Source organism: Muntiacus reevesi, chromosome 7 (assembly GCF_963930625.1).
Source record: "Muntiacus reevesi chromosome 7, mMunRee1.1, whole genome shotgun sequence".
In the NCBI taxonomy this organism is placed as follows: domain Eukaryota; kingdom Metazoa; phylum Chordata; class Mammalia; order Artiodactyla; family Cervidae; genus Muntiacus; species Muntiacus reevesi.
The window spans coordinates 45,914,184-45,941,547 of NC_089255.1; the positions used below are offsets into that span (position 1 = coordinate 45,914,184).

The following is a 27,364-nucleotide window of genomic DNA, read 5'->3' on the forward strand; positions in this document are numbered from 1 at the left end:
AAGACTATGTAAAAGAATTATGATTTTTTTCCCAGAGGATATATTTCCTGGAAGTCTGCTTCAAGGTTGAGAGAGTAGAGGGGGTTGCATCAGCATCTGTGAAACTAGGCTGGTGAACAAGGAAAGCAGGAGGAGGGAGACCATCAATGATGCCTCAGAATGATGCTGCAAACCCTCTCCTAGGAACGGAAATGCCGGGGTGAACCAGATGACAGATCCATGCGTGTGTGCTCAGTTGTGTCCGACTCTTTGTGATTCTGTGGCCTGGAATCCAACAGGCTCCTCTGTCCATCCATGGGATTTCCCAGGCAAGAAAACTGGAGTGGGTTGCCATTCCCTCCTCCAGGGAATCTTCCTGACCCAGGGATTGAATCCATGTCTCCTGCACTGGCAGGAGGATTCTTTACTGCTGAGTCATGAGGGAAGCTCTTACAGATCTGTACAGTATGCTGTATCGTCAGGTGGAGAAACTGACACCTACCACCTTCTGATGCATTATCTCAGCAAAGATACACGTGGTTGAGTGGCAAGGGTATCTGAAGTTAGACGAGCCTGAGTTGCAAGCCTAGTCTAGGCACTTATGATATCTGTGGCTGTAATCTACTCAGTAACATCTAAGGGCCTCAGTTTCCGCTTCAGTAAACCAGGGGTGATGGTGCTTCACGAGGTACTGCGGTATACAGAGTGTGTATATTCTAATGACAACCATGAACTACATCATTATCCCTCATTCTGATACTGTGCAGTGCAGAAAGGGCTCCCACCAACTCTGCAGATTATTACTGAACCCATGTATAATGCTGTAACGGCACAACCCAAGAGCTCTTTGTGCACAGGGGTAAATAAGACATCCTGAGAAGTCCGAAGGGGAGACACGGCAATTTACGTGCAGAAATGGCAATTAGACACAGAAAAGTACCATTTCTTGAGGACTTGAGCAAGGAAAAATTATTAAAGTGGAATTGGACAGCTTACGCTAAAATACTACCATTTCACCTAAAAGACACCTGAAGCAAGCTCTGAATCTTAGACAATTTTAACAAGCTCGGTCCCTGCTTCCTCTCAGTGACTGAGGGCGGATAAGAGCACGTGACATTCTGAAGAAAGGGCTGGGGTGCCCACCAGCTTACCTTGGCACACGCCACAAGCTGGGAGGTAGAGAGGGCGCATTGGGTGGCAGCGGCGATCACCCTGTTCTGGAGGACCGTGTCCTCAGCCACTTGGGCAACATTCTTTGCCTTTAGTACCAACATGGCAGCAGCATTGGCAACAGCTTTAGCCAAACTCATTAAAACATCCTAAGAAAAGGGAAACAGAAAATAGTTATTTATATTTTCCTAATCATCCATCAGAGCCGGAAAAATAAAGCGTGGTGTCCACTTAAATATTTTATTAAAATTCCATTTGACCTTTTTGCTTCAGTACTTTAGAATAACACTTTTTCCACTTATTTTACTGAAATGTCAAGTTAGTCTGAGAGCTAATTAAGGAAGGAGACTTAATCCTAATACTACAGTCTCCTGTACTATAACTAGCATGGGTTTCAATCTAAAATAGGTTAATTTGAAGGAAGGGCTTTTATTTTAACCATTGATTCACATTTGTGCATTTAAACAACACTTAGAATCTTGACAACACCTCCTGAGTATGTGGTAGATCCAGCTGAAAATATATACTATGAGTGGTAGGAAGGATGAGATTCATGGCCCGCTATGTCATCATGCTCCACTGCGACTTGAAAATTTATCTTTCGGATTTCTACTTTGCACAAGGATCCAAGCTGTCATCAGAAACTCAGCCACATCCTGGCCTCCAGAGGGCAACGTTGAACATGCATGGACAGCACCTCCAGCTCAAGAGCTCATGAGCTGAACCTAAGCTCTGAACCTAAGTTATTCTCAGTGTTCTGTAGCCTTCTAGATGGAGATTAATTATTATGAAAATGGAAAGTGAGCCTACGTAAATAAACCAGCCTCAAGAAGACCTCACCAATGATGCAAAGCCCTCTGAGCCTTTAAAGATTAGTTTATGTTGCAGGTCAACATAAAGGCTTTCTGCCTGCGGGCTGGAGAATCCCTTGACTCACCCCATCAGGTCTGCCACCATTCTGTGACCTGAAGAATCACCACTGCTACATTTAATGCACTTCTTGGCTTTTAATATTGAAGGTCATTTATTTGGTTTGGAAATGCCTTCCCAAACATATAGGCCAATTTTATTTTGAACCAGCATATCGAGGCTTTCTCCCAGAGGAAATGTGGCCAGAAGTCTTTATTAATTCATCAGATAATGAAAAGCACTTTTGATTCCAAATGCAAAGGGCACCCACAGAGTCTTTACAAGATATTTTATGAGAAGATATACTGGAAAGAGTGTTCTGCCTGTACAATTTTATACAGAGCAAAGACTATATGTTTGTTGTTGCTGCCACTCTTTTGTGACCCTATGAATTGTAGCTTGCCAGACTCCTCTGTCCATGGGACTTCCCACGCAAGAATACTGGAGTGCACTGCCATTTCCTTCTCCAAGGGATCTTCCTGACCCAGGGTTTGAACCCATGTCTCCCGCATTGGCAGGAGGGTTCTTTACCACTGAGTCACTTGGAAAGCCCAGGACTATATATGTTATCCAGGCAAATCAGAAACCCACGAATCCACCAAGTAAGGAGATTTTAAAATGGAAAATAACAAAGCAGTCTGAAAAAGGTACTGTGGTCTAGTCTTTTTTAGGTCTCTGGTGTTTATTCGATGTCCAAGGAAAAGCCTCTCAACAGCCAGTGGTGCTGAGAGGTGAAGAGGCCTTTGGGAGCTGACTGGCACTCATCTGCCATATAACTTCTAGAAATTGATCCCAACACAGCCTGCAAAGTTACAGTTCTTGGCCCTCTATCTCAATACTTAGTGAAAGCAAAATTTGAAAGTCACAAATTATTATCAAGATTTTTAAAAGCAGTCTTCCAAAATGTGTCAAAGTATTCCTTCCCTCGAAAGGAATCCATCTTCTCACCCAGGGACCAAGATTTGGTCATGCAAACTCTTGATTGTTCTAAAAGGCTTTGTTAGACTGATTTAAAGAAATCCTGATTCTCCTACTAATTTTGTCCCCCCGCACACAAAAAATACAGTGAGAAAAAGAACATGATCCTATGGCTATAGTTGCTGACAAGTCGCTTGTCAAATTTTTCAACAAGACCACTATTATGCAGCTCATGTAGAATAAACCTTTGTTAACTCTGGGAACATGCAGTACATTGAAAACTCATGAAAAAGCTCCAAGATAGGATCTCAAGAACTGGAAAACCAAGAGAGCAAGAAATCCAATGTCAGTAAGCCAGGGGTTACCCACAACTGGAGGAGGCTGTAGGATCACCTTACTGCACTGGTGTTTACCTAGAGACCTTACAGAAATAGGAAACATTCAAGCCAGGTCTTTCCTGTTAAGAAAACCACCATGGGACACTATCCTGAACTTGAACTTGCTTCTCTAGCCCATCTGAACAGAAGCAGACATTTGGAGGTGGAGTTTATATTTACATGTGATGGAAACAGTTTGTCAAAGAATAAAAGGGGAAAAATCTATTTTTTAAAAAACCCCAAAAAACCCAAAAGGATATATGAGATGCTTTAAGGAAGAGCTGTGACTTCCCTCTCAACTTTTCCCAGACATTAGAAAATAAGTCGACTGCTTCAAGATAATTAAGCCGAGTAAACCAACGGATGAATCTCGTAATTAAGCAATTTCTAAGTAGGTACCTACCTACAAAGAACTACTTGCTCTAATACAAAATCCACAGGACAACACATGTGTTTGGGGATCTAGACAAGGGGAAGTAAGGATGAGGACATAATTAGCTTGGCTTTAGCAGGTTGTATTTATGTGGTCTACAGTTAGTTCTGTTTACAGTTATTACTGGCCATGCTAGCACAGAAATGGCTTCCAGGAATACCCCTACCACCCATTCTGTGTCTCAGCCTCCCTGATCACATGAATGTTCATGCACTGAATGTTCATGCCTTAATGCAGGATCTGAACGAGTCCTATGTTCCCAGCACCCCAAGAATGTGGAAAGTAGAGGAGAACGGGCATGTTTAATGTACCACAACATATATGATCATATCTTAGAGTAACTGACACATCTTGAGGTGATGAAATCCAGTAGTTCTAGACAAAATAGCAAGCAAGATTGCCCCCCTTGAGGCAACTTGAATGCTAATAGAAAGCTGAATGATCTTATTCTGAATTCTACAGAAAATCCAAACACTGAACCTGACATAGGATTTAAAAAAGGGTACCTTCCTGAAAACCTGGGTTTGAACTGCAGCAGTTTAATGAGAATGTATTTGTATGTTACTTGTAAAATTAAGACTTAGGAGGAGGAGGAAGAGGAATAAAAGGCATCTGCCCATAAGTATGTCAGAAGAGGAGTTCGTCTGTCCTCAAGATCCCCAGCAGGAGGCCTCCCCACCCCATTTGCGGGGGCCGGGAATACAGACAGACAAGTTGAGACCTTGTCTGAGCTGGCAGTGCATCCAGCCAGCTGCAGACAGTGGCAACAGCTGGTCCCCAGAGGATACGTCTTTGGTATTGGAAAAAAAGGGGGAGGGGGGGTGACAAAAAGGACTTCTCTGCCACACTTGTGGTTTTGAACATGACACAGACATATTCAAAGAGCTCTCAACACAAAGGAATGCTTGTGCTATGTGGGAGCAGAGTGTATGGGAGTGCATGTGTTTTCACTCTTACATGCAGATTCAAGGATGATGCAATTCAAAACTGCCCCAAATAGATAAAACAACACTGGCCATGAGTGGATAACTGTAGAGTTGGGTGGTTGATATAAGATGGTTGTGATATTATTCCCTCCATGTTTGAGTTAAAGTCAGCAGCATGCTGACTAGTAAGAACAGCTAAGTAGATGTTTCAATGTGGTGATATATGGTGTAAGTGAATTGAGTTTTTCAATTAAAATTTTTTTCCGTTAACACATAAAAGATCACACTCTAAGATAATCCACCTTCACCTTTCTCTTGTCAGTTCAAGGAAGACTCAGTTTTTCATTACCTTCTCCCTACCATCACTTAGGTTCCAAGATTATGCACTGCAAATATCTTACCTGGAATCGCTCATCAGTCTCATTCTCTCCGATCTGCCGCAGAAGATCCCCGCTGGCTTGTCCAATGCTTCCAGCGGCAGTCAAAACTGTCTGTCGAGGCTACAAACACAGAGCACATCTTAGTGGGAGAGAGAAGGCGCTCCTCCCCAGCGCCATCAGACACGGCAGTACGGGAAGAGGAATCCCACAGGGTGGCCTCCTCCTGCACCCCACGAAACTGGAACTGTCTGCCAGACAGGAGACATACAGGTCCTTGTAGAATCCGTGCAAGGAACTGGCTGATGGCTCAACACCAGCAATGTCTGAATAGATTTGAAACAATCAATTAACAAGCCTCATTCAATTGGTAGGAAATTAGGGTACAGACTTGTATTCCCTTTACACGTGTATTCGTCACGTGTGTGCTAGTTTCTGAGGTTACATCTAATCAAGTAGTCTTGGGTGGGGGAAGGGAGGCTTCCTTCTAAGAGCTTGTTGTTGTTCAGTCACTCAGTCACGTCCAACTCTTTGTGATGCCATGGACTGCAGCATGCCAGGCTTCCCTGTCCCTCACTATCTCCCAGAGTTTGCCCAAGTTCAAGTCCATTGCATTGGTGATGCCATCCAGACATCTCATCCTTTGACACCTTCTTCTCCTTCTGCCCTCAATCTTTCCCAGCATCAGGGACCACTTTTCCAATGAGTTGGTTGTTCACATCAGATGGCCAAAATACTGGAGCTTTTGCTTCAGCATCAGTCATTCCAACGAGTATTCAGGGTTGATCTCCCTTAAGATTGACTGGCTTGATCTCCTTGCTCTCCAGGAGATCTTCAGGAATCTTCTCCAGCACCACAGTTGGAAGACATCAATTCTTTGGTGCCCTGCCTTCTTTATAGTCCAGCTTTCACAACCACATGTGACCACTAGGAAGACCACAGTCTTAACTATGTGGACCTTTGTTAGCAGAGTAATGCTTAGCCAGTATCAAAGGTTGCACCATAGCTTCTGCAACCCCAAACCCTGAGCCACTGGAATGGAAGGAGCAACTAGGGAAGCAAGAGTCCCACGGGTCCCAAAGGCTGCATCTACCTCATCAGAGCTTGAGTGACTTTGGGGGAGAATGGATCCATGTATATAGATGGCTGAGTCTCCTCACTGTCCACTGGAAACTACCACAACATTGTTAATCGTCTATACCCCAATACAAAATAAAAAGTTAAAAAAAAGAACGTTGAGTGACTGCTCACCCCAAAGCTCACCTCTCCAGAAGTTGGCTGCACAGCTTTCAGCAAATCTGACACGGCCCCGGCGAGGGTCCTCGCGGCTCTGAGCAAGTCCTCCCCGCTGCCCACCTCGTCATCCATGAGGGCCGCCAGCAGCTTCACACCCTTGGACATCTCCGTCAGGTTGGAAGAAATGGTGGTGATGGCGCATCCCACGGCAGTGTAGTCGGTGTCTGCAGGATCACCTGTGACAGAGAAGGACTGACACCATCAAAGAAGGGCAGTGAAGGCTGCAGAGAGCCCAGGGTAACACAAGACAGATGGTGACACTGGCAGCAGACCCTGCCCCCTTGTGCCATCCTGCAAGAGTCAGATGACTCATCTCTTCTCCCTATCTCCAAGGCTGCTCTTCACGAGGTCCCTTCACCCCGAGATCTCATACTTTGAGATTCTGAGCATGAACACCTTTAAAACTAGCATCTCATGGTCCTTTTCAGAAGGCCTCTCCAAGGTCAGCAGCTTGGAGAGGTCAACTCTGTCCCTGAAACACTGCAACACTGCTTGGTGATGCCAAGATCGTCCCTGGCTCTCACATGAAAATGCAAGGCTGAGAGCCATGCAATCCAGAGAAGACCACAGCTAGACAAGATGGAGGAAGGCACCTGTGATGGCTAGTCATACAAAACCATGTTGAGACTGTAAGCTCTCAGAAGGCAGAAACTGGCCTCAGTAAACTTTGAAGTATGTCCAGCAGCTTGAAGGACAATGAGCTGAGTAAGTGCTTTTCACTGAGGGTGCATGATACAGTCACAAAGGCAAGAGAGGGTCCCCACATTTCTCCTGGGTCAAGGGGAGAAAATGCCTGAAGCATTGTGAGGGCCTAAAAACAGACTCTTCTCACAGAATAGGAAAAATCTGTTGCTTCGATCATAGAATAAGAACTTCTTTTTTTTTTTTCTTGAACAAAACCACAATACACCACAAATCCCTCAGGGACTCACCGGCTGTGAGGTTAACAACTGACGCGGTTCCAGCTGTGATGGCATCGACTTGAGAGTGGATTTCATGTTTGGATTCATCCACTTTATTCTGAACCCACACTCTAGACGCCTGCAAAACCAGATAACTGCATGACACAATCACTGCACAGGGTTACCCAGGAAACCAGAGAAGCCATGCCATAAAATGAGACCAGCATTCTGACCACACTCCTCTCACTGGGCCGGCACCCATGAGGCCCTTACGTCATCTTTAACAATGTCCTTAACAGGTCTCTTGCTCATTCATTCATGCCACATGGAATGAAAGTTCTCAATGCTTCTTACTCGGGTTATCTTTTCTTTAAGATCTTGGAGACAAAAACTTTCTGTGGTTTTACATAGATAAATTCAGTTTAAAAAAAAAAAGGAGGTAATTAGTATCTTATAATAATACTGCACAGAGGCACCAAAGTGCATGCTAAGTCCTGTCTGACTCCTTCTGACCCCAAGGTCTATAGCCCTCCAGGCTCCACTGTCCATGGGATTTCCCAGGCAAGAAGACTGGAGTGGGTTGCCACTTCCTACTCAATGGGATCTTTCCAACTCAGGGATTGAACCTGTATTTCCTGTGTCTACTGCATCTGGCAGGCAAATTTCCAGATTTGCTGGAAATGCAAATTCTCCGGCCCCATCCCATCTTAATTTGTTTAGAGAATGGAGTGAGAATTAGGGTGTTTTAGTTGAGAGTGTTCTCTCAGCATGGCAACTGTCTTTTATGACATGAATATCATGCTGATGTGCACCGTTCTCGGCAGGATTTTGAGGAGTGGTCTTCAAGACCCCTGCTCTGGATCCATAATATGTGATGTGACATTGAGCAAACTTCACCCAGTTCCTGTGCCTAAATTTCTTCTGCTATAGAAACTCAGTGGTCTTTTGAAACCTTTCTAGTTCTTATACTTTATGCTCATATGACTCTTAGCACATTCTGCTTTTGGCCATTTCTGGTCTTAGCCAATAAATGAGCGCTTACACTGCCAATGGTGATCCCATGGTAATAGACGGCTCTGGTCTCCCTCCCCAAATATTCCCAAAATATTAATCTTGGTTCAGAGTATGTCTAGCACTAAGATACTTTATATATTAATTCTTCAAAAATTTGTGAAGCAAGAATATTAAGTCCAACTATTTAAAAACTCCCTCTCCCAACTGTGCTGGATATGGGAGGCCTGCCATATGTATTTTTAATCTCAAGTTCCTGAAAGCAAAATACTTAGTAACTTCAGAGACGACAGAAACAGGCCTGAGGATGCTGCACCCTTCAGGTTTACAAGTACACAAATGAAAACCACACTGAGCCGAGAGAACTTGAAGGCAGCTGTCCTGGCTGGATTAGAAGAGGCTACAAATGTGTCTTGGTTCTGCCCCTATGATACCAGGCAGTACTACAGCCGTGGTTTCCAACCCTGGCTGCATACGACAATCACAAAGAGAGATGAAACACCATGGAAACCCAGGCCCCACCTCCAGCAATACTGATCTTCTTGGTCTGACCTGGGCCCTAGGCTTTGTCCTTTAAGCCCTTCAGGTGACTCTAATGTGCAAAGCAGGACAGAGAATGACAATGCTAGCAAGTGCTTGGCAAACTTCCCTGTGTACACAAAACAGCTGGGAACTAAAACGTAGATTCTGATTCAGAAGGGTGGGTAGGGCCTAAGATTCTGTACTTCTCACAAGATCCTAGGTGCTGCCAATGCTGCTGGCCTGGGGATCACAATTTAAACAGCAGGGACTCGATGAGTTCATGCAATGGCAGCTATGGGAAGGCAGTTAATCGCTCTGCCTCATTGAAAAGTTCAGTAGTAGGAACCCAGCAGTTCACAAAGCACAATTCCCAGACAGGCAATAGCACCTGAGAACTTGCTGGAAATGCAAATTCTCCGGCCCCACCCCAGACCAACTGAGTCAGAAAAAATGGGGGAGGGGCCCAGCAGTCTGTTTTAGCAAGCCTCTGGGTGACTCTGAGAGTGTGAGAACCACTGGTATTAACAACAAATCCAGTTAACAGTCACTGGGCTTGCACTGTGTTAGGTATGGGGCTCAGAACTTTGTGAAGTGAAAGTGCAAGTCGCTCAGCTGTGTCGACTGTTTGTGACCCCATGGACTATACAGTGCATGGAATTCCCCAGGCCAGAAAATTAGAGTGAGTAGCTGCTCCCTTCTCCAGGGGATCTTTCCAACCCAGGGATCGAATCCAGGTCTCCTGGATTGCAAGTAGATTCTTTACCAGCTGAGCCACAAGGGAAGCCCGCACACAAAGGAAGAACTTTGTATGTGATTGTATTGTCAACCCTTCACAACAGCCCTTCTCAGGGATAACAAAGTGGACCTTAGAGAGAGTAAGTTGCCCAGAATGACACAGTCACTGAGCCGTGGGGCTGGAATTTGGGCCCCACTTGAGTCTAAGTTCTTAGCCTAAAGGGGTACTGCCAATAGCCCATAGCATTTCATGATTCTTTTTCCTGTGCTAACTGCTAAGTTGCTTCAGTCATGTCCAACTCTTGGTGACCCTATGGACTATAGCCCTCCAGGCTCCTCCGTCCATGGGATTCTCCAGGCAAGAATACTGGAGTGGGGATCTTCCCAACCCAGGGATCAAATCAATATCTTTTATGTCTCCTGCATCTCAGGTGGGTTCTTTACCACTAGCACCCTCTTCCTTGGGTGCAGCTTAAAGACAGGGACTCCCATCTCTAAAAAAAACTATGGATTGGCACCTCACCCAGCTGGAGACAGAGATTCACCTCACTGAAACCAGCCAGAGTGCAGAATCCCATTTTCTGTGAGGGCAGAGACATCAAATAAAAATGCTGAACTTCCGTGGAGGTCTAGTGGCTAAGACTCCATGCTCCCAAGGCTGGGGACCCAGGTTCAATCCCTGGACAGGGAAACAGACCCCACAGGCCACAACTAAAGATCCCATGTGCTGCAACTAAGACTGGCATAGACAAATAAATAAATATTTAAAAAAAGAAAATATTCTCAAAAAAAAACAAAACAAAAAAAACAGTGCTGAACGACCCTCACCATATCCTGGCCAAGAGGTGGCAGGGAGTCGAGCTCGCTGAGGTCGTCCTGGGCCTGCTGGACAGCGTGCATACTCGTGTTGATGGTCCCCATGAGGGCCTGCTGGGCTGAGGTCTGCAAAGGTAGGTAACACAGGGGTCACACCATGCTCCTGGCCTGGCGACAGAGCCTCTATGTAAGCAAGGAAATTGGACCTGGGATCAAGACACAGCAGTCCAGAGTACCACTCAACAAACTGCCTGAACCACCTCCTATTTCAACTGGGGCTGGAAATAGGTATTGTACTACATGAATAGAATACTAAATAGGGGTGTTTGCAATAGAGTGATTATAATCAGCAGAGTGTAGAGAGCATAATTAGCTGACAAGAAGGCTGAGAAAGAGTCCCCTGCTGGGAGCTCAGGGGACCCAACCCTTGAGTATTCAGAACAGAAGTTCCCCTGCACAGGAATCATGTGGGTGTTACATCTGAATTCTTGGTAAGTAAATAAAAATTTCACCCAAACCTACAATACAGTCAACATACTTCTTCAGTCAAATCACTTCTGGGCTTTCAGGCTCTTCTGCTTTCAAAAAGTTCTTGTCCCAAAGCACAAGATTCCAGGGAGGCCCCAGTCAGGCAGACGAGCACAGTGCAAGAAACCAATGATGTGCTCAGGGGATGTGTGGAGTGGAACAGACTTGGTCTACTTCTGAGCCTCTTTGAGGGGTACTGGGCTAATGGGCAAGTGGGGGAGCAGGGTCCTAGCCCTCACTCACAAACCACATGGACAGGCCACTGGCTCTTGTCCAGCCCTTGAGGACACCTGTAGTCCTAGACAGAGCACTGCCAGAGCCACCCATTTAAAAGAAAACACACTGGGAATTGGGCATTTGGGACCGCCCAGCTGAAGATCCAGGGTGCAGACAGGAAGTAGCAAGAGTGGGGATAACACACACAACCCATCACCAGGCTGGTATTGCTCCCTGGGCACCAGGGGCAGCCTGGTGACGGGCAGGGCAAGGCCCCCGGGAGCCTCACCAGCGGGGGCATGTGGCCGCGGTGCATCTGCCCAACCATGACCTGCTGCTGCGGAGAGGGCATGCTGCCAACATTGAAGGTCTCAGGCCCGCTGGAGCCGGAGCGCATCACAGCTGGCAGCGCCACCGAGCCATGCTCCACCTTCCCGGTGCGATTGAACTGCTGCTGCAAGATGGTGGACCTGCGGGGACAGACACTGTGGTCACTGCGAGCTGGCCGCTCACGGGGAGTGTCACGTCACCTGACACCATAGGTGCCAGCAGTCCTTGTGCTTCATGCTATGACAACCAATTTAAAAGAGGCAAATACAGACAGAGTCATGAGTGAGGTAACAGCACTAAAATGCTCAGCAAAACTCTGAGATGAAAGAATCTTTTTATATCATCAGTACTGTAATTAACTCCTGGCATTACGCTATTAGCTGTTCAGAAGGACACAGAAAACAATGATGTTCTAGGCCTAAGCGAATGTTCTGGATACAGTGATGTAGTATTTGGTAAATTCTATGTGAAATAGCGTTCATTCAACACAAATCTACTGCAGGCCAGGTTCTATTCTAAGCCCTAGGGACAGAGATCAGTAATCCTTAGTTTGAAGGAAGAAATGTGGAAATGAACTTCACATTTCCCTCAGCTTAGCTCTCCTTCCTCAGGTGGAAAGCCACTGACCACAGAGGATGTTTCAACACCTGTGGAGCCTTGATGACTGGCTGACTTTGGTACCTCTTCCAGATGATTTCAACGTAAGTCTGGGAAGACTCCCAAGGCATCTAGTAAAAAAAATTTTCAAGTTTTTACCTGTTGATATTTTCTTGCAATGAGAGGTGAGTGCAAAGGACTTTGAGCACATGAGGGTAAGAATCTGATAACCCAGAGGACAAACCCACAGGGAATGTGGGAGAGTCTGTGTGGGGGGGTGTGTAGGGGGTGGGGCAGGGCTGGTGACTAGCTGTATTAAGGCACAGGAGCCTCTGCCCCAGGATTCTGGAAACATCACAGTTCACTTCCTGTTGCCCAGGGCAAAGGTTGTGAGTCAAGCTAGGGTACCAATCGACAAGTATCCACGGAGTGACATTAACATCTGCAGAGGAACTGGCACTAGAGAGGATGCATCTAAGGCTCCTCTCAGAGCTCAGCTGCATTCTAAGATCTCAGCCACTGTCTAATACAGGAAGAAGTGAAAGATCTCGTGATGATCTCCATGGACTGTGATGCTCTCTGCAGTGGGAAGGGGCTGCAGCGGCGCCAGGCAGGGGAGGGTCCCAGCACTAAGAGCACAGACACTTACTGAGCTTCTCCTAGGAGAAGTTCAAGTGCAGTGGGATCCTGTGAAGTGCACAGCTCACCCTATTAGGAAGCACTAGCTTACTAACATTCATCTGATGGTCATTAGTAACTCCAAGAAATTCAAGTCTTTTGTCAGGGGTACCAAATAGTACTTGAAATGCAGTACATCAAATTTGGCTCCAAGCTGTATACTAATATGGGACAAATAGAGAAGCACTTCCAAGGGGATTATGATGCAAACTGTGAGAAAGTGGTACACAGCGGCCAAGGCAGAGAAACAGTGACTATGACTGGGCGAGTTCAAGATGCTGCCCTAGAGGAGATGTCACAGACCTGAATCCGAGTCCTGGCTCAGCCCCAGCTGTGCATCTCAACTAACCTCCAGCAGCTTCAGATTGCTCATCCACGGTCTGAGGACGACAAGATCTAGCCTACCTCTTCCATGGGGGGTGTTGCTGGGATCAAGTAAGACAGCAAGGTGGACACACACAGTACAGACACGAAAAACTGTCACTACAATGCTCTATGAGCATCAAGGGAGTGGGTGAACAGGTTTCTCAACAAGTCTTGCCTATTCCTAAATTTTAATAAATCTCAGTTTCCTCATTTACAAAATGGGGCTAAATTGAGACTGTTCTAAATTTAAAATAATGATAAAAATAGCAAACATGTATCATGTCCCAGAGATTGCTTAATGTGCTTTATTAGTTTTATAGGAATTATTAAGAACTCAAGCATCAAAATCAACTTATAAGGTAGTACTATCAATTATTATTATCATTTTATAGATGAGATGAAGGAGACAGAGAAAACTTATAATGCCCCCAAGGCCACACATTGAAAAACAGACCCCAGATTGAAACCCAGTAACTCTGGCTCCAGAGTTCATGTTCTTACTTCCCTTTGCAACCTCACGACACGTGTATCAAGCACGGCAGTAACAAGTGTCTCATAAACAAAAATTCCCCTACTGGGTAGGTCCCTAGACCAAAAGATACAGAATTGAACTCACTCTCCAGGCTTTGATGATAATGATGCAGTTTATGATATTTAAATCAGAAATTCAAAACGGGACATGAAGGCTTACCATGTCTAAAGATAGAATTAAGTACCACATGGACTTCCATGTCTCCCCTGAAATCCCCAGCCACCCTCACCCCAACAGTGATGATAATGGTCTGGGGACCACACTTTGAGAAGCAAGACTCATCTATCTCATCCGATATCACCTCCTCCATGTGAAGAACTTCAGGGCAACCAGCCCAGAGTTGGCCCGAGGAAACCTACCCATGCTGGGAGAAGGCAGTTATCCCTGATCTTAAATACACTTACTTTTTAGGGGAAACGGACTCTTCTAACATAGTTGACTCCTCATCGCCCTCCAGTCCAAATCTATCTTTACTTTGTTTCTGAGGTAAAACAAGACAAACATGAAAGTTAGCAGGGTCTTGACACAAGATCCTTTTAAGGAGGCCTTTTAAAATGAGCCACATAAGCAGGTATGTTAAGGTTTATCCCAAATTCCTTGAATGGGATATTTAATAAGTGATAGGTGAATAAAATCAATAGCTATAATGAAAAAGAAATGTATTATTATATATATATATATACACACACATATATATAATGCCTTCTGTATATATTTATTGCACAGACAATTTCATATAGTTAAAATTCAGTTCAATTCAGTTGCTCAGTTGTGTCCGACTCTTTGCGACCCCATGAATCACAGCACGCCAGGCCTCCCTGTCCATCACCAACTCCCGGAGTTTACTCAAGCTCATGCCCATCGAGTCGGTGATGCCATCCAGCCATCTCATCCTCTGTCATCCCCTTCTCCTCCTGCCCCCAATACCTCCCAGCATCAGGGTCTTTTCCAATGAGTCAACTCTTCGCATGAGGTGGCCAAAATTAAGACACAGTAATACTCTACAAGAACTTGGTTATTTCAGTGGGTGGTGTCTTGAAACCTTAAGAAAGGCTATTCTGTGTACCACTATGGCATATAACACCCTCCCCCTCGTTAAAACTGGATGAGAGAGAAAGAAAAAAAATGAAAGAAAATCTTCAGGCCCTCAACCCAGTTTCTATGAGGAAAATGTAACAATTACCTAGAAAGGAAGATGCTGAGGGGTGAGCTAGGCTCATTCATTAGCTAAATGATACACTATTGCTCACTACCTGGCAGTCAATCACACAAATGTGAGCTGCAGCAAAATTAGAAATGGATTTGCGGTCAAAGACTGCACACTCAAGCAATCTTAATGTTAAAGATTCCATTAGTGCATCATGTACTTTACATGAGTTTTTTTATTTTCCAGGTAGCTATATCATCCAAACTGAGACTTTTTAATAAAGAAGTGCTATCGAATCTGCACAGTATTAAATACCTTTTTGAGGATGATGTCAATGTAGCCTGCAATCAGCTGGGATATTTGCTCTCCTTCAGTGGTCTGTACGGAGTAGTAGCTTTCCTGATACTCGCCAAAATCCTAGGGGGGAAAAACTCACATTAGAAGAACTACAGTCACATCACCAGTTTCAAACGTGAGGGTTCCAATCTTGGAACAAGTTTTGGCATAGATTCACTTGTTCTTGCTCATCTCCCCTAAATACAACTGAACACACTAAACTGTATCCAACAAACAACGGAAGGGCTCTGAAAACTGGAAAGGTGTATTGACAGGTGACCTCAGTACTCGAGGGACCACAATCTGATGAGTTCTTGAGTTTTATTTTATATCCCACGTTTCCAAGGCTGGGTGCTGGAGAGGCCTGAAACTTGGGAACTCCAACAGGAAGTCTATGAAAGTCTGTTCTCTCTGGCCAAGGGACCAGGAGATGGGAAGCTCAACAAAGACCTAATTGGGAGCCTCAAGCAGCTTTACAACCGAGTTGCTCATGGGCAGCTGCAAAGCGATGAAAGCCTGGCCATTCCAGGCCCTTGTCCACAACCCAGGTAGGCAGGTGGTCTGATCGCACTGCAGCAGTGGCCACAGGGAAGCCCTGTCTCTCCCTCCCCTCCACTCACCTTCTGCTTTCCTAAGAAAGGTCACCTATTAATAGTAGGTGGCCATAGGAAGTACTTTCTTCCCTCACAGACAGCACTAGCAGGCTTTGAGCAGGAACCCCAGCAATGTCAGAAGAACAGGGCAGGCCAGAATACAGGCAGGGCTCAGAAAATAAATTTCCATTGCAACTCAAGTCCACAAAAGTATGCCAGAACACTGTACTACACACTAAACCTAAACAAGGTGACTGTCTACAAAAACAGAGATTTAAAGAAGATCAAGAGTCTTCTAATATAAAATCCAAAGCATCTAGGATGTAATTAAAAATCACTACTCATGTCAAGAACCAGGATGAATACAACATAAGGAAAAAAACAAACATAATCAACTGATGCCAATACTGAAATGAATCAGATGATGGAATTCTCTGGTAAGAATTTTAAAATTTTGAATCATAAAAATGTTTCAACAATTACAAAATCTCCTGAAACAAATGAAAACAACAGGGTTAACAAAGAAATTTAAGTCATAATAAAGAACCAGATTGAAATTTGAGAATAAAAAAATGCCATAACCTAAGTAAAAATCTCATGGGATAGACAAAATAGTACTGTGGAAATGACAAAGAAAAGAACCAGTCAGCTTGAAAATAGATTGACAAAATTTACTCAAGTGAAACAACAGAACACAGGCAAAACAAAACAGAGCTTCAGGGACCTGTAGGACAATTTTAAAAAGACCTAATATCCATGTCATCAGAAACACAGAAGGAAAGTAGAGTGTTGGACCAAAATATATACATATATATATATAAAAAGAAACAAGAACTGAAAACTTCTAAAAATTAGAGAATGACATAAGCCTACAAATTCAAGAAGGTAAGCAAACCCTAAAACAGAATAAGCCTAAGAAATCCACACCAAGAACTTGTGAAAACTAGAGAAAGGAAACCTTCAAAACATCGATAGAAAAGCAGCATGTTACCTATAAATGAACACCAACACTATGACAGAAAATTTCTATGCTGAAACAGCAGAGGCCAGAGAGAAGTGGAATGATATTTTTCAAGTGCAAAAAGAAAAAAACTGAGGATCTCAAATTCTGTATCTGGCAGAATTAATCTTCATGAATGAAGGGAAAATAAGAACATTCTCAGCTAAAGGAAAACTAAAGAATTTGTTGCTGGCAGATTTACCTTTAAAGAATGGCTTAAGAGAAACTCGCTGAACACAAAGAAAATGAAAACAAAAGAAAACTGGGAACTTTAGAAAGAGAAAGAACAATGAGATGGCTAAAAACTGAAGTAAATTATATCCTTCACCTCATGTGTGTTCTTCAATCTTATTATACGGTTGAAGCAAAGTAATACCATCTCATGTAGAGGTCAGTGTATAATATATAGAAGAAATACTTAAACAATTACACTCAAAAAGCATGGCAGGTAAGTAGATCTAAATGGAAGAAAGGCTTGTTTTCTGAAGATTCCTCCCGACCAGCAAGAGTCTATCAATCAATGCTCAAATTAGATATCTAATATTCCCACCAATGCCCCTTCTTGATACATTTTTTTCTGATGCCCTGATGTAACATCTTGCCTCGATGCAGATGTTTCAAGAGTTCATGAGAGCTGGAGAACAGTAAAATTTAGGAGTTCTGAAGAAAGTGACAAATTTCAACAATTTCTGATTCTCTTATGGCTCAATACACACTACAAAATAATGGCACTACTGATTTTCATATATCAGTGTGGTTGGCTACAGTGAGGGCCACACGGCATACTCTGCTAAAAGCAGATACTGAGGTTGGGAGGAAGAATTCAGAGGTTTAAAGGTCTGGAACAAACACACATCCTTCCTACATTCAGTGCGTTTCACTTTGAGCGTTGTGTTATCATCGTCTCATTTGATTCTGGTAACTCTGAGAAACAGGTATTACTACTCCCGTTTCACAACCACGGACATTAAAGCTCAGAGAGGAGTAACTTGAGCAAAGGCATGGAACTGGGAAGGAAAGCTGACTTCGAACACCACCCCACAGTCTGTGCTATTTTCACTGTACAGCACGTTCTCTTCACAGGCAGGCTGGGAACACAGCTTGGCAAGATGTCACAATTCTTAAGAGCTTATTTAGAAACTTCTGAAACAACTAGAGATGAGAAGCATCCGTACAGCTTCACAGCATCATCAAACTGCTTTTTAGGGTATACTAGGGATGGCACAGAAGACTGAGAATCATCCTTGACTGGCTCTTTCTAATTAAGGAGCTCAGACAGCCTTAGAGGACCAGAGAGAAAGGGGTGGCCAAGGAGACTGAGCTCTCAGACATCTCCCTCACTTCTAGACCAGTGACTACCCCCACTCCCTGCTCTAGGGACCCTCACCACCTATCCCTCTCCAAGGCCCTCTCCAATGGGCTTGTATTGTTTTCCCTGCCCCATGGTATCATCCAGAATATGCTGGCCCACTCACTGCCTTCAGCCAGTCCCTACCAGTGTGAAGCTCTTGGGTGAGGCTGCCCAGCGCTTGACCGTGGTCAGTGGCCACTCCTGCAACACTTCCTTGGTCTTTTCATCCACGCGCATCACTGAGTCTTTGGTGATCCCCAGCAGGCGAGGCACCAGCTTGTTCTTGCCTTTCATCTTTTCCTGAAACAGGAGATACAAAGAATCAGTGCTCTTCCTCTGAATACATCTAATTTTTCCAAGTCATCAGTGATTTTGTGATTTTTTAACCTGTAGTCAACTAACATCACTGTTTCAAAATAGGCAGGGCTAGATATATGACTCATAAATTAAAGGGATGGAAGCTAAAACAGAGCTATCAGAAGATTGGAAGGATCCACAGAGATTGGAAAGATCCACAAGTTTTCACTGCAAAGAGATACTGTCCAGAAGGTCAGGCTGCTCCAAAAACAGAGATTGTGACAGAAAAAACATATCCAGAGAAAAAGAAGTTAAAGTGAACTCCCAGTAGCCACCTCAGTGAATAACAAAAAAGGGTTAATATATAATTTAAATATGGCACTTCAGCTATTTAGAATTAACTAAAATTGCCAGAGTAGTATCTTCTCATTACTAAGCACAGCTTTTTTTTTTTTTTAATATTCCCTGAAATACATTTCCATCTGGAGGCTTGGGTTTTGTTATTTTTAATGTGTATCCAAGGACTCAAAATATTTTGATTGGTTTTAATAAGTTTTTAAAGAAACAATTATCATGCCTATTAAAATAATAATTCCTACCTCATTTCATGCAAAGATGAGCACAATAAAGGACAGAAATGGTATGGACCTAACAGAAGCAGAAGATATTAAGAAGAGGTGGCAAGAATACACAGAAGAACTATACAAAAAAGATCTTCATGACCTAGAAAACCACGATGGTGTGATCACTTACCTAAAGCCAGACATCCTGGAATGCAAAGTCAAGTGGGCCTTAGAAAGCATCACTACGAACAAAGCCAGTGGAGGTGACAGAACTCCAGTTGAGCTATTTCAAATCCTAAAAGATGATGCTGTTAAAGTGCTGCACTCAATTATGTCAGCAAACCTGGAAAACTCAGCAGTGGCCACGGACTGGAAAAGGTCAGTTTTCATTCCAAACCCAAAGAAAGGCAATGCCAAAGAATGTTCAAAGTACTGCACAATTGCATTCATCTCACACGCTAGCAAAGCAATGCTCAAAATTCTCCAAGCCAGGCTTCAACAGTACCGTGAACTTTCAGATGTTCAAGCTGGTTTTAGAAAAGGCAGAAGAACCAGAGATCAAATTGCCAACATCTGCTGGATCATCAAAAAAGAAAGAGAGTTCCAGAAAAACATCTATTTCTGTTTTATTGACTATGCCAAAGCCTTTGACTGTGTGGATCACAACAAACTGTGGAAAATTCTTCAAGAGATGGGAATACCAGACCACCTGACCTGCCTCTTGAGAAATCTGTATGCAGGTCAAGAAGCAACAATTAGAACTGAACATGGAACAACAGACTGGTTCCAAATTGGGAAAGGAGTATCTCAAGGCTGTATATTGTCACCCTGCTTATTTAACTTATATGCAGAGTACATCATGCAAAATGCTGCATATCATGCAAAATGAAGCACAAGATGGAATCAAGACTGCCAGGAGAAATATCAATAACCTCAGATACGCAGATGAGACCCTTATGGCAGAAAGTGAAGAAGAACTGAAGAGCTTCTCGATGAAAGTGAAAGAGAAGAGTGAAAAAGTTGGCTTAAAACTCAACATTCAGAAAACTGAGATCATGGCATCTGGTTCCATCATTTCATGGCAAATAGATGGAGAAACAATGGAAACAGTGACACTTTATTTTGGAGGGCTCCAGAATCACTGCAGATGGTGACTGTAGCCATGAAATTAAAAGACGCTTGCTCCTTGGAAGAAAAGTTATGATCAACCTAGACAGCATATTAAAAAGCAGAGACATTACTTTGTCAACAAAGGTTCGTCTAGTCAAGGCTATGGTTTTTCAAGTAGTCAAGTGCAGATGTGAGAGCTGGACTACAAACAAAGTTAAGCACGAAAAATTGATGCTTTTGAACTGTGGTGTTGGAGAAGACTCTTGAGAGTCCCTTGGACTGCAAGGAGATCCAACCAGTCCATCCTAAAGGAAATCAGTCCTGAATATTCCTTGGAAGGACTGATGCTGAAGCTGAAACTCCAGTACTTTGGCCACCTGATGCAAAGAACCGACTCACTGGAAAGGACCCTGATGCTGGGAAAGATTGAAGGTGGGAGGAGAAGGGGACGACAGAGGATGAGTTGGTTGGATAGCATCACTGATACGATGCACATGAGTTTGAGTAGGCTCCGGGAGTTGATGAAGGACAGGGAAGCCTGGCATGCTGTAGTCCATGGGGTCTCAAAGAGTCAGACACGACTGAGCCACTGAACTGAACTGGCCTCATACTCATGATACAGCAAATCCAAGATAGGTTAATAATTTAGAAAGAATATACAGTTGGATATTCTTGTGATTCCGGCCGGGGGATGAGGTGGGATGTGGAAATGCCTAGCACAAATGCCAAAATAAGGGAAAAGATTAAAAGCTTTAACTATAAAATAGATGGACTTTGATATATTTTCTTTTGAAAAGAGAGAGAAATAAAAGAAAGAGAGCTCACCATAAAAAATTAAAAGGCAAATGACTGGCGAATAAATATTTACAACTAATACGATGATAAAAAATTTCATATGCTTTATATGTCAGAGGTTATCATGGGGTCGCAAAGAGTCAGACACGACTGAGCGACTGAACTGAATAGAACTGAATCATAAATCAAACATAAGTGGCAAAGAACATGATCAGAAAATGTTTAAAATATAAAGTAACTAGTTAATAAGCCATAAGAAGAAATTAGATAAATTTTCATGTATATATAATAGCTTATTTTTTACAAAATTAATGCTCAATTAAAGAAGGTATGAAAGAGGACCACTATTGATGGTCATTTAAAACAGCAAAACCTCTATGGAAGAAAATTTGCTAATAACAATTCAAAGCTTTAAAAATGTTCCTACTTTTAGTCCAACTTGCTTTTAGAAACTTATCAAAAAAGAAGTTACAAATGTGTATAAAAATAACAAAGCAAGAAGGCTCAACTAGAGTTTTTCAGAGCAAAAAATACAAATAACCAAAAACGTCAACTACAAGAGATTTGATAATTATGATATTCCAAACAAAAGACTATACTCTACAATGGTGTGTAACCATGCTCAGTCGTGTTTGACTCTTTGTAACCCCCTGGACAGTTAGTCCTCCAGGATCTTCCCTCCATGAAATTTTCCTGACCTGGAATGGGTTTCCATTTCCTCCGCCTGGGGATCTTCCTGACCTAGGCATCGGACCTGTGTCTCCTGCCTTGGCAGGTGTATTCTTTACCACTGAGTCACCTGGGAATCCCTACTCTACAACTATTACAAACCATAGTACAGAAAAACAACTGGATTCACGATAATAAATTATTCACATTAAAAAAGTTTCTACAGCATGATCCTGTGAAATAAAATTTTAAACTTTTTTTTAAAGAAAATTTACTACATGATAAAATGGTAGCAATGATCATCTCACATGGTTTGTATTATTGTCCTTTGCTTTTCCTTACTCCAAAAATTTAACTTAATACACATTTCTAGTAGTCAGGAAAAAACAAACTTTTCAAAACTATTTGCAAATATATAGCAATTCCCATACCACCACTACAAAAGCAATATGCATACAAATTAGCACAAAGTGTGCAAGTACATGTGGATGTTTGTGCAAGAGGACAGGTACTTAAACCAGTAGTGTGACAGATGCTTAATAAATATTGTCATTAATTTTCAGAAGTCCCTCAAATGTTGCCATCATCAGCACCATCAACTTCCCCACCTTGAAATGAAGGGACCAGCTATGATAATAAGTGATAAAGCCAGGATTAGAACACAAGTCTGAGTTCAAAACATCTGAGTTCAAAAAGATCTCTGACTTTAAACTGTCTACCAGTTTACTACTTCTGAAGGAAACAATTAGAGAAATTGCAAAAATACCCCTCCCTGTCTCCGTGGGCAGTTCACAAACCATCAGACAGTGAAGGTCATAGCACACCTCCAGCTTCCTCCCAAGAGTAGGAGATAAAGGCATCAGGAATCTGAGTGGGTGTCTGAGAAGGAGAATATAGCATTGTAAGAACCTCTGAGTCCTTAGGGAAAACCCAGGGAAGAGTCAGATCCTTTGTAGAGAGGCTAGCTCCACCAGGGGTGAAATCAGTGCAGGGTGGACCATGCCAGTCAGCATCATTTGACTAATTTTAGTCATACAGGGTTGGCACCAGCCCAGCTGCTGGGCCTAGGAAGAAGATCAGAAATAAAATATGGTTTGCAGCTGTTGCCTTCCTGCTCTCAAATCTGCACCTCCCCTGTGAGGGGCTTTCGGGTGAGGCAAAACAGGATCCTGATGGATTGCCCCAACTCCTGTTGAGATCATTCTGGTCTGGGAGAGGAAACCACAGTGAACAAGCAAAGAACTTACAGTGGGCATTCCAGTACAAGTTCATAACTGGGGGTGGGGGAAGAGGGTATAAAAGAACCTCAGAAAATACTGTCACTCAGCAACAGAGACCACCATCAAGGGACACTATTATTTTTGAGTCTACCCACAAAATGCAAAGCAGCTGGGGAAAGTTAAAACAGCAAGGCTTGGCTCTGTGCTAGTGATATAGGGGCTCCCCCAAGAGAGGACCTGCCTTAGATCCTTAGTGGCAAATCTACAGAATAGGAGACAGTCCAGAGGCAATAAAGTTCCCCCTTCCTCCCCTAAATCTAGAATCTCAGTCCACCACATATCTCTCCTGTCCAGTCTTCCAACTACAGACACCACTATCCTTTTATCTCTGGGAGAAGACAGCAGGCTAGGCAGGATCCAGTGAAGACCCAACTCTTTTTGTGCACAGACACATGGAGACTGTGGTTGCGATTCTATCAGCTACCTAGCAACTTCTCTCTTGAGGCAATCCTCATCAAGTTGGTTTTGTTCTGAGGTGTCAAGCTTGCATAACTTAAAGGCAGGAGAAGGTATGTATTCTACCAAGGAGAGGTAGGATTCACTAATAAGCTCAGCCTTTCCTCTTTCAGGGGCTTCCCAAGTGGTGCAGAGGGAAAGAAGCGGCTTGCAATGCAGGAACTGTAGTTTTGATCCCTGGGTCAGGAAGATTCCCTGGAGAAGGAAATGGCAACCCACTCCAGTATTCTTGCCTGGAGAATCCCACGGACAGAGGAGCCTGGCAGGGTACAGTCCACAGGGTTGCAGAGAGTCAGACGGGACTGAGAACGCACACGATCCTCTTTCAAGCAGCTCTTAGCCATTACTGTGGATTCAGTCCCGGCAGCTGGCTGTGATCAAGTCTGCTTAGCCTTGGGCTCTTCTTGCAGGTGTGTATACTGGCTGGTTCTTACATCACCTGTGCCTTACATCAGGTTCAGACTGGGGTGGAGGGATGCCAGTGGGCTAAGCTGTCGGCATGCTTTGGCTCGAAGCCCGACTTCAGCGTGGCCTAAGTCCGGGATCCTGCTGTGCTCGCCAGAGTCTAAAGTGGCTTCCTGCCAAAGCGCTGCCGTGTGTGCTCCGCTGTGTCATCAGCATGCTTTTTTGTTTAATCTTTTAGGCACATGGCAGAGAGGGATGGCTGCTCAGAAGCAAAATGGTGTTAAAGACTCTGTTCATTAGCTGTTTCTCTCCCTAAAAACAACTGGCAATTCATTTTGATTTAATTCATGATTCTGAGATACTTTGAAAGCCTTCTGTGATGCTTTTACAGTTCAGAGAGAAGGGTCAGCTCCCCAGGTTTCTCACCTCAAGGCTCTGGTTGTGGTTGCAAGGAAAGTTAAAGGCAAATTTATAAATCAGAAGGTTTACACAAGGATTTCTTGCAAAGAAACAAGATCTTTTGCAAGTCATGGGAAATGCCTTATGGGGTTTTGAAAATCTTATCAAGATAAACTGCAAAAGATTTCAATGAGAGAGGAAGACTGTAGATGTTTACAGCTCCCATCTATTGAAATCATTTGTACAAGTGTCTCCTTTTCTATATTATTTCCTTTAAACCTCATAAAAAGTCAACATCCTAGGTTAGCAAACTGAAGATTAGAAATGAAAGTAAAGTAACTTATGGAAGGTCAAACTGGGTGGCAGAGCCAGAATTTGAAACCCAGGACCTTCCTTTCAGAGTGTCTGTTCTTAGCCACTGAGAACACTGTCATATAGCAGGCTCATGAGAGTCATCCTCCCTATTGGGGCGACAAACTATGACAGGCAGTAAAGCCAGTTTTCTGCCCCATCACCCCCCAATTTTTTTGGCATGAGAACTAAGAGTAAATTTTCTATTTTTACGGAGTTGAAAGAAAATCAAAAGAGGAATAATACTTCATGAAAGGTGAAAACAATATATTTCATAGTCCATAAATTAAACTTTACAGGAACATAACCAAGCTCATTTATTTACATATTGCCTACTGCTTCTGGGCTACAAGCACAGAGAGGAGAGGCATGGCCAGCAGTTATCTAAGACATTGACTATCTGGCCCTTTATTAAAAAGGTTTGCCAACCCCTGCTCTGTATCATGATTCTAAAAGCCAATTAAAAGTTGGAGGACTCAGGGGTAAGGAATTAGGAAACTGTAAGGAGGGCTAAGGAGTTGGATAACCTAAAATTTACTAAATATCCCTACCTTCCAGCTACTATATTTATTTACATACATTATCTCACTTAATCTTCATTAGAGCTCTGTGATGACCTACAGGGGTGGGATGGAGGGGATATATGTACTCTTATAGCTGATTCATGTTAATATTCAGCAAACACTAACACAACATTGTAAAACAATTATTCTCCAATTAAAACAACAACAACAACAACAATAAATGGGAAAAAAAGACCTGTCAGATTCTTCATCTGAATCTGTCAACATACTACTTAAAATGAAAAAGAATTATAATTCCCATTTTTCACATGAAGAAACAGAGACTTAAGAAGGTTAAAGATGTCTCTCCAAGTCATGCATTTCTGCTATTTCTCACAGAGACAATATTACATCAAGAATTCTAGGCCAATCTTCCCAACTCCAACACCCAAGCACTTTCTATTATAACAATAAAAAATACAGCATGAAGTACAGCTGACCCTTGAACAACATGGGTCTGAACTAGGTTAGTCTACTTTTTTTCAAAAGTTAATACTATAGAACCACATGATCCCTGTTTCTTGAATTTACAAATGGGGACAAAATGTTCACCAATATAGAAGGAAATATGACGGAAGGATCTATAAACATATCATACTCGTTCTCTGAAAAGATATATGATTGATCTGAAGACTGTGTGGTATAATTGTGTTCAATATCAATATCTACATGTTGTAAATTATAATTTCATTGAGTTTTTAAATTTAGGATTTCGAATAGCCTATTCAAATAATGAATGAATCATTCCCTTTTAACTTCTTAAATTATGCCAATGAACTTCCTCCAAGATTTAATGGTATGTTGAAATTGAAGGCCTACAAATAAATAACCTTACTCTACACCTAAAGCAATTAGAGAAGGAAGAAATGAAGAACCCCAGGGTTAGCAGAAGGAAAGAAATCTTAAAAATTCGGGCAGAAATAAATGCAAAAGAAACTAAAGAGACCATAGCAAAAATCAACAAAGCTAAAAGCTGGTTTTTTGAAAAAATAAACAAAATTGACAAACCATTAGCAAGACTCATTAAGAAACAAAGAGAGAAGAACCAAATTAACAAAATAAGAAATGAAAAGGGTGAGATCACAACAGACAACACTGAAATCCAAAGGATCATAAGAGACTACTACCAGCAGCTCTATGCCAATAAAATGGACAACTTGGATGAAATGGACAAATTCTTAGAAAAGTATAACTTTCCAAAACTAAACCAGGAAGAAATAGAAGATCTTAACAGACCCATCACAAGCAAGGAAATCGAAACTGTAATCAGAAATCTTCCAGCAAACAAAAGCCCAGGACCAGATGGCTTCAGAGCTGAATTCTACCAAAAATTTAGAGAAGAGCTAACACCTATCTTACTCAAACTCTTCCAGAAAATTGCAGATGAAGGTAAACTTCCAAACTCATTCTATGAGGCCACCATCACCCTAATTCCAAAACCAGACAAAGATGCCACAAAAAAAGAAAACTACAGGCCAATATCACTGATGAACATAGATGCAAAAATCCTTAACAAAATTCTAGCAAACAGAATCCAACAACATATTAAAAAAATCATACACCATGACCAAGTGGGCTTTATCCCAGGAATGCAAGGATCCTTTAATATCCACAAATCAATCAACATAATACACCACATTAACAAATTGGAAGATAAAAACCATATGATTATCTCAATAGATGCACAGAAAGCCTTTGACAAAATTCAACACTCATTTATGATTAAAACTCTCCAGAAAGCAGGAATAGAAGGAACATACCTCAACATAATAAAAGCTATATATGACAAACCCACAGCAAGCATCACCCTCAATGGTGAAAAATTGAAAGCATTTCCTCTGAAATCAGGAACAAGACAAGGATGCCCACTCTCACCACTACTATTCAACATAGTGTTGGAAGTTTTGGCCACAGCAATCAGAGCAGAAAAAGACGTAAAAGGAATCCAGATAGGAAAAGAAGAAGTGAAACTCTCGCTGTTTGCAGATGACATGATCCTCTACATAGAAAACCCTAAAGACTCTTCCAGAAAATTACTAGAACTAATCAATGAATATAGTAAAGTTGCAGGATATAAAATTAACACACAGAAATCCCCTGCATTCCTATATACTAACAATGAAAAAACAGAAAGGGAAATTAAGGAAACAATACCATTCACCATTGCAACAAAAAGAATAAAATACTTAGGAGTAAATCTACCTAAAGAAACAAAAGACCTATACACAGAAAACTATAAAACATTGATGAAAGAAATCAAAGAGGACACAAACAGATGGAGAAACATACCGTGTTCATGGATTGGAAGAATCAATATTGTCAAAATGGCTATTCTACCCAAAGCAATCTATAGATTCAATGCAATCCCTATCAAGCTACCAACGGTATTTCTCACAGAACTAGAACAAATAATTTCACAATTTGTATGGAA

General features: G+C 42.6%; 1 protein-coding gene across 3 annotated transcripts in view; it reads right to left on the reverse strand.

The window, feature by feature from the left end:
• Positions 1-27,364, reverse strand: part of TLN2 (talin 2) — a 483,978-nt gene that overhangs the window by 147,420 nt on the left and 309,194 nt on the right. For all 3 annotated transcript variants that reach the window (XM_065940303.1, XM_065940301.1, XM_065940302.1), the window contains exons 12-20: positions 18,190-18,345; positions 15,081-15,182; positions 14,023-14,099; positions 11,405-11,585; positions 10,384-10,497; positions 7,318-7,426; positions 6,353-6,561; positions 5,114-5,212; positions 1,131-1,298 (exon numbers count right to left, since the gene is read on the reverse strand). In XM_065940303.1, coding sequence (XP_065796375.1) covers positions 1,131-1,298; positions 5,114-5,212; positions 6,353-6,561; positions 7,318-7,426; positions 10,384-10,497; positions 11,405-11,585; positions 14,023-14,099; positions 15,081-15,182; positions 18,190-18,345 — 1,215 coding nt within the window. The remainder of the gene's footprint in view (positions 1-1,130; positions 1,299-5,113; positions 5,213-6,352; positions 6,562-7,317; positions 7,427-10,383; positions 10,498-11,404; positions 11,586-14,022; positions 14,100-15,080; positions 15,183-18,189; positions 18,346-27,364) is intronic.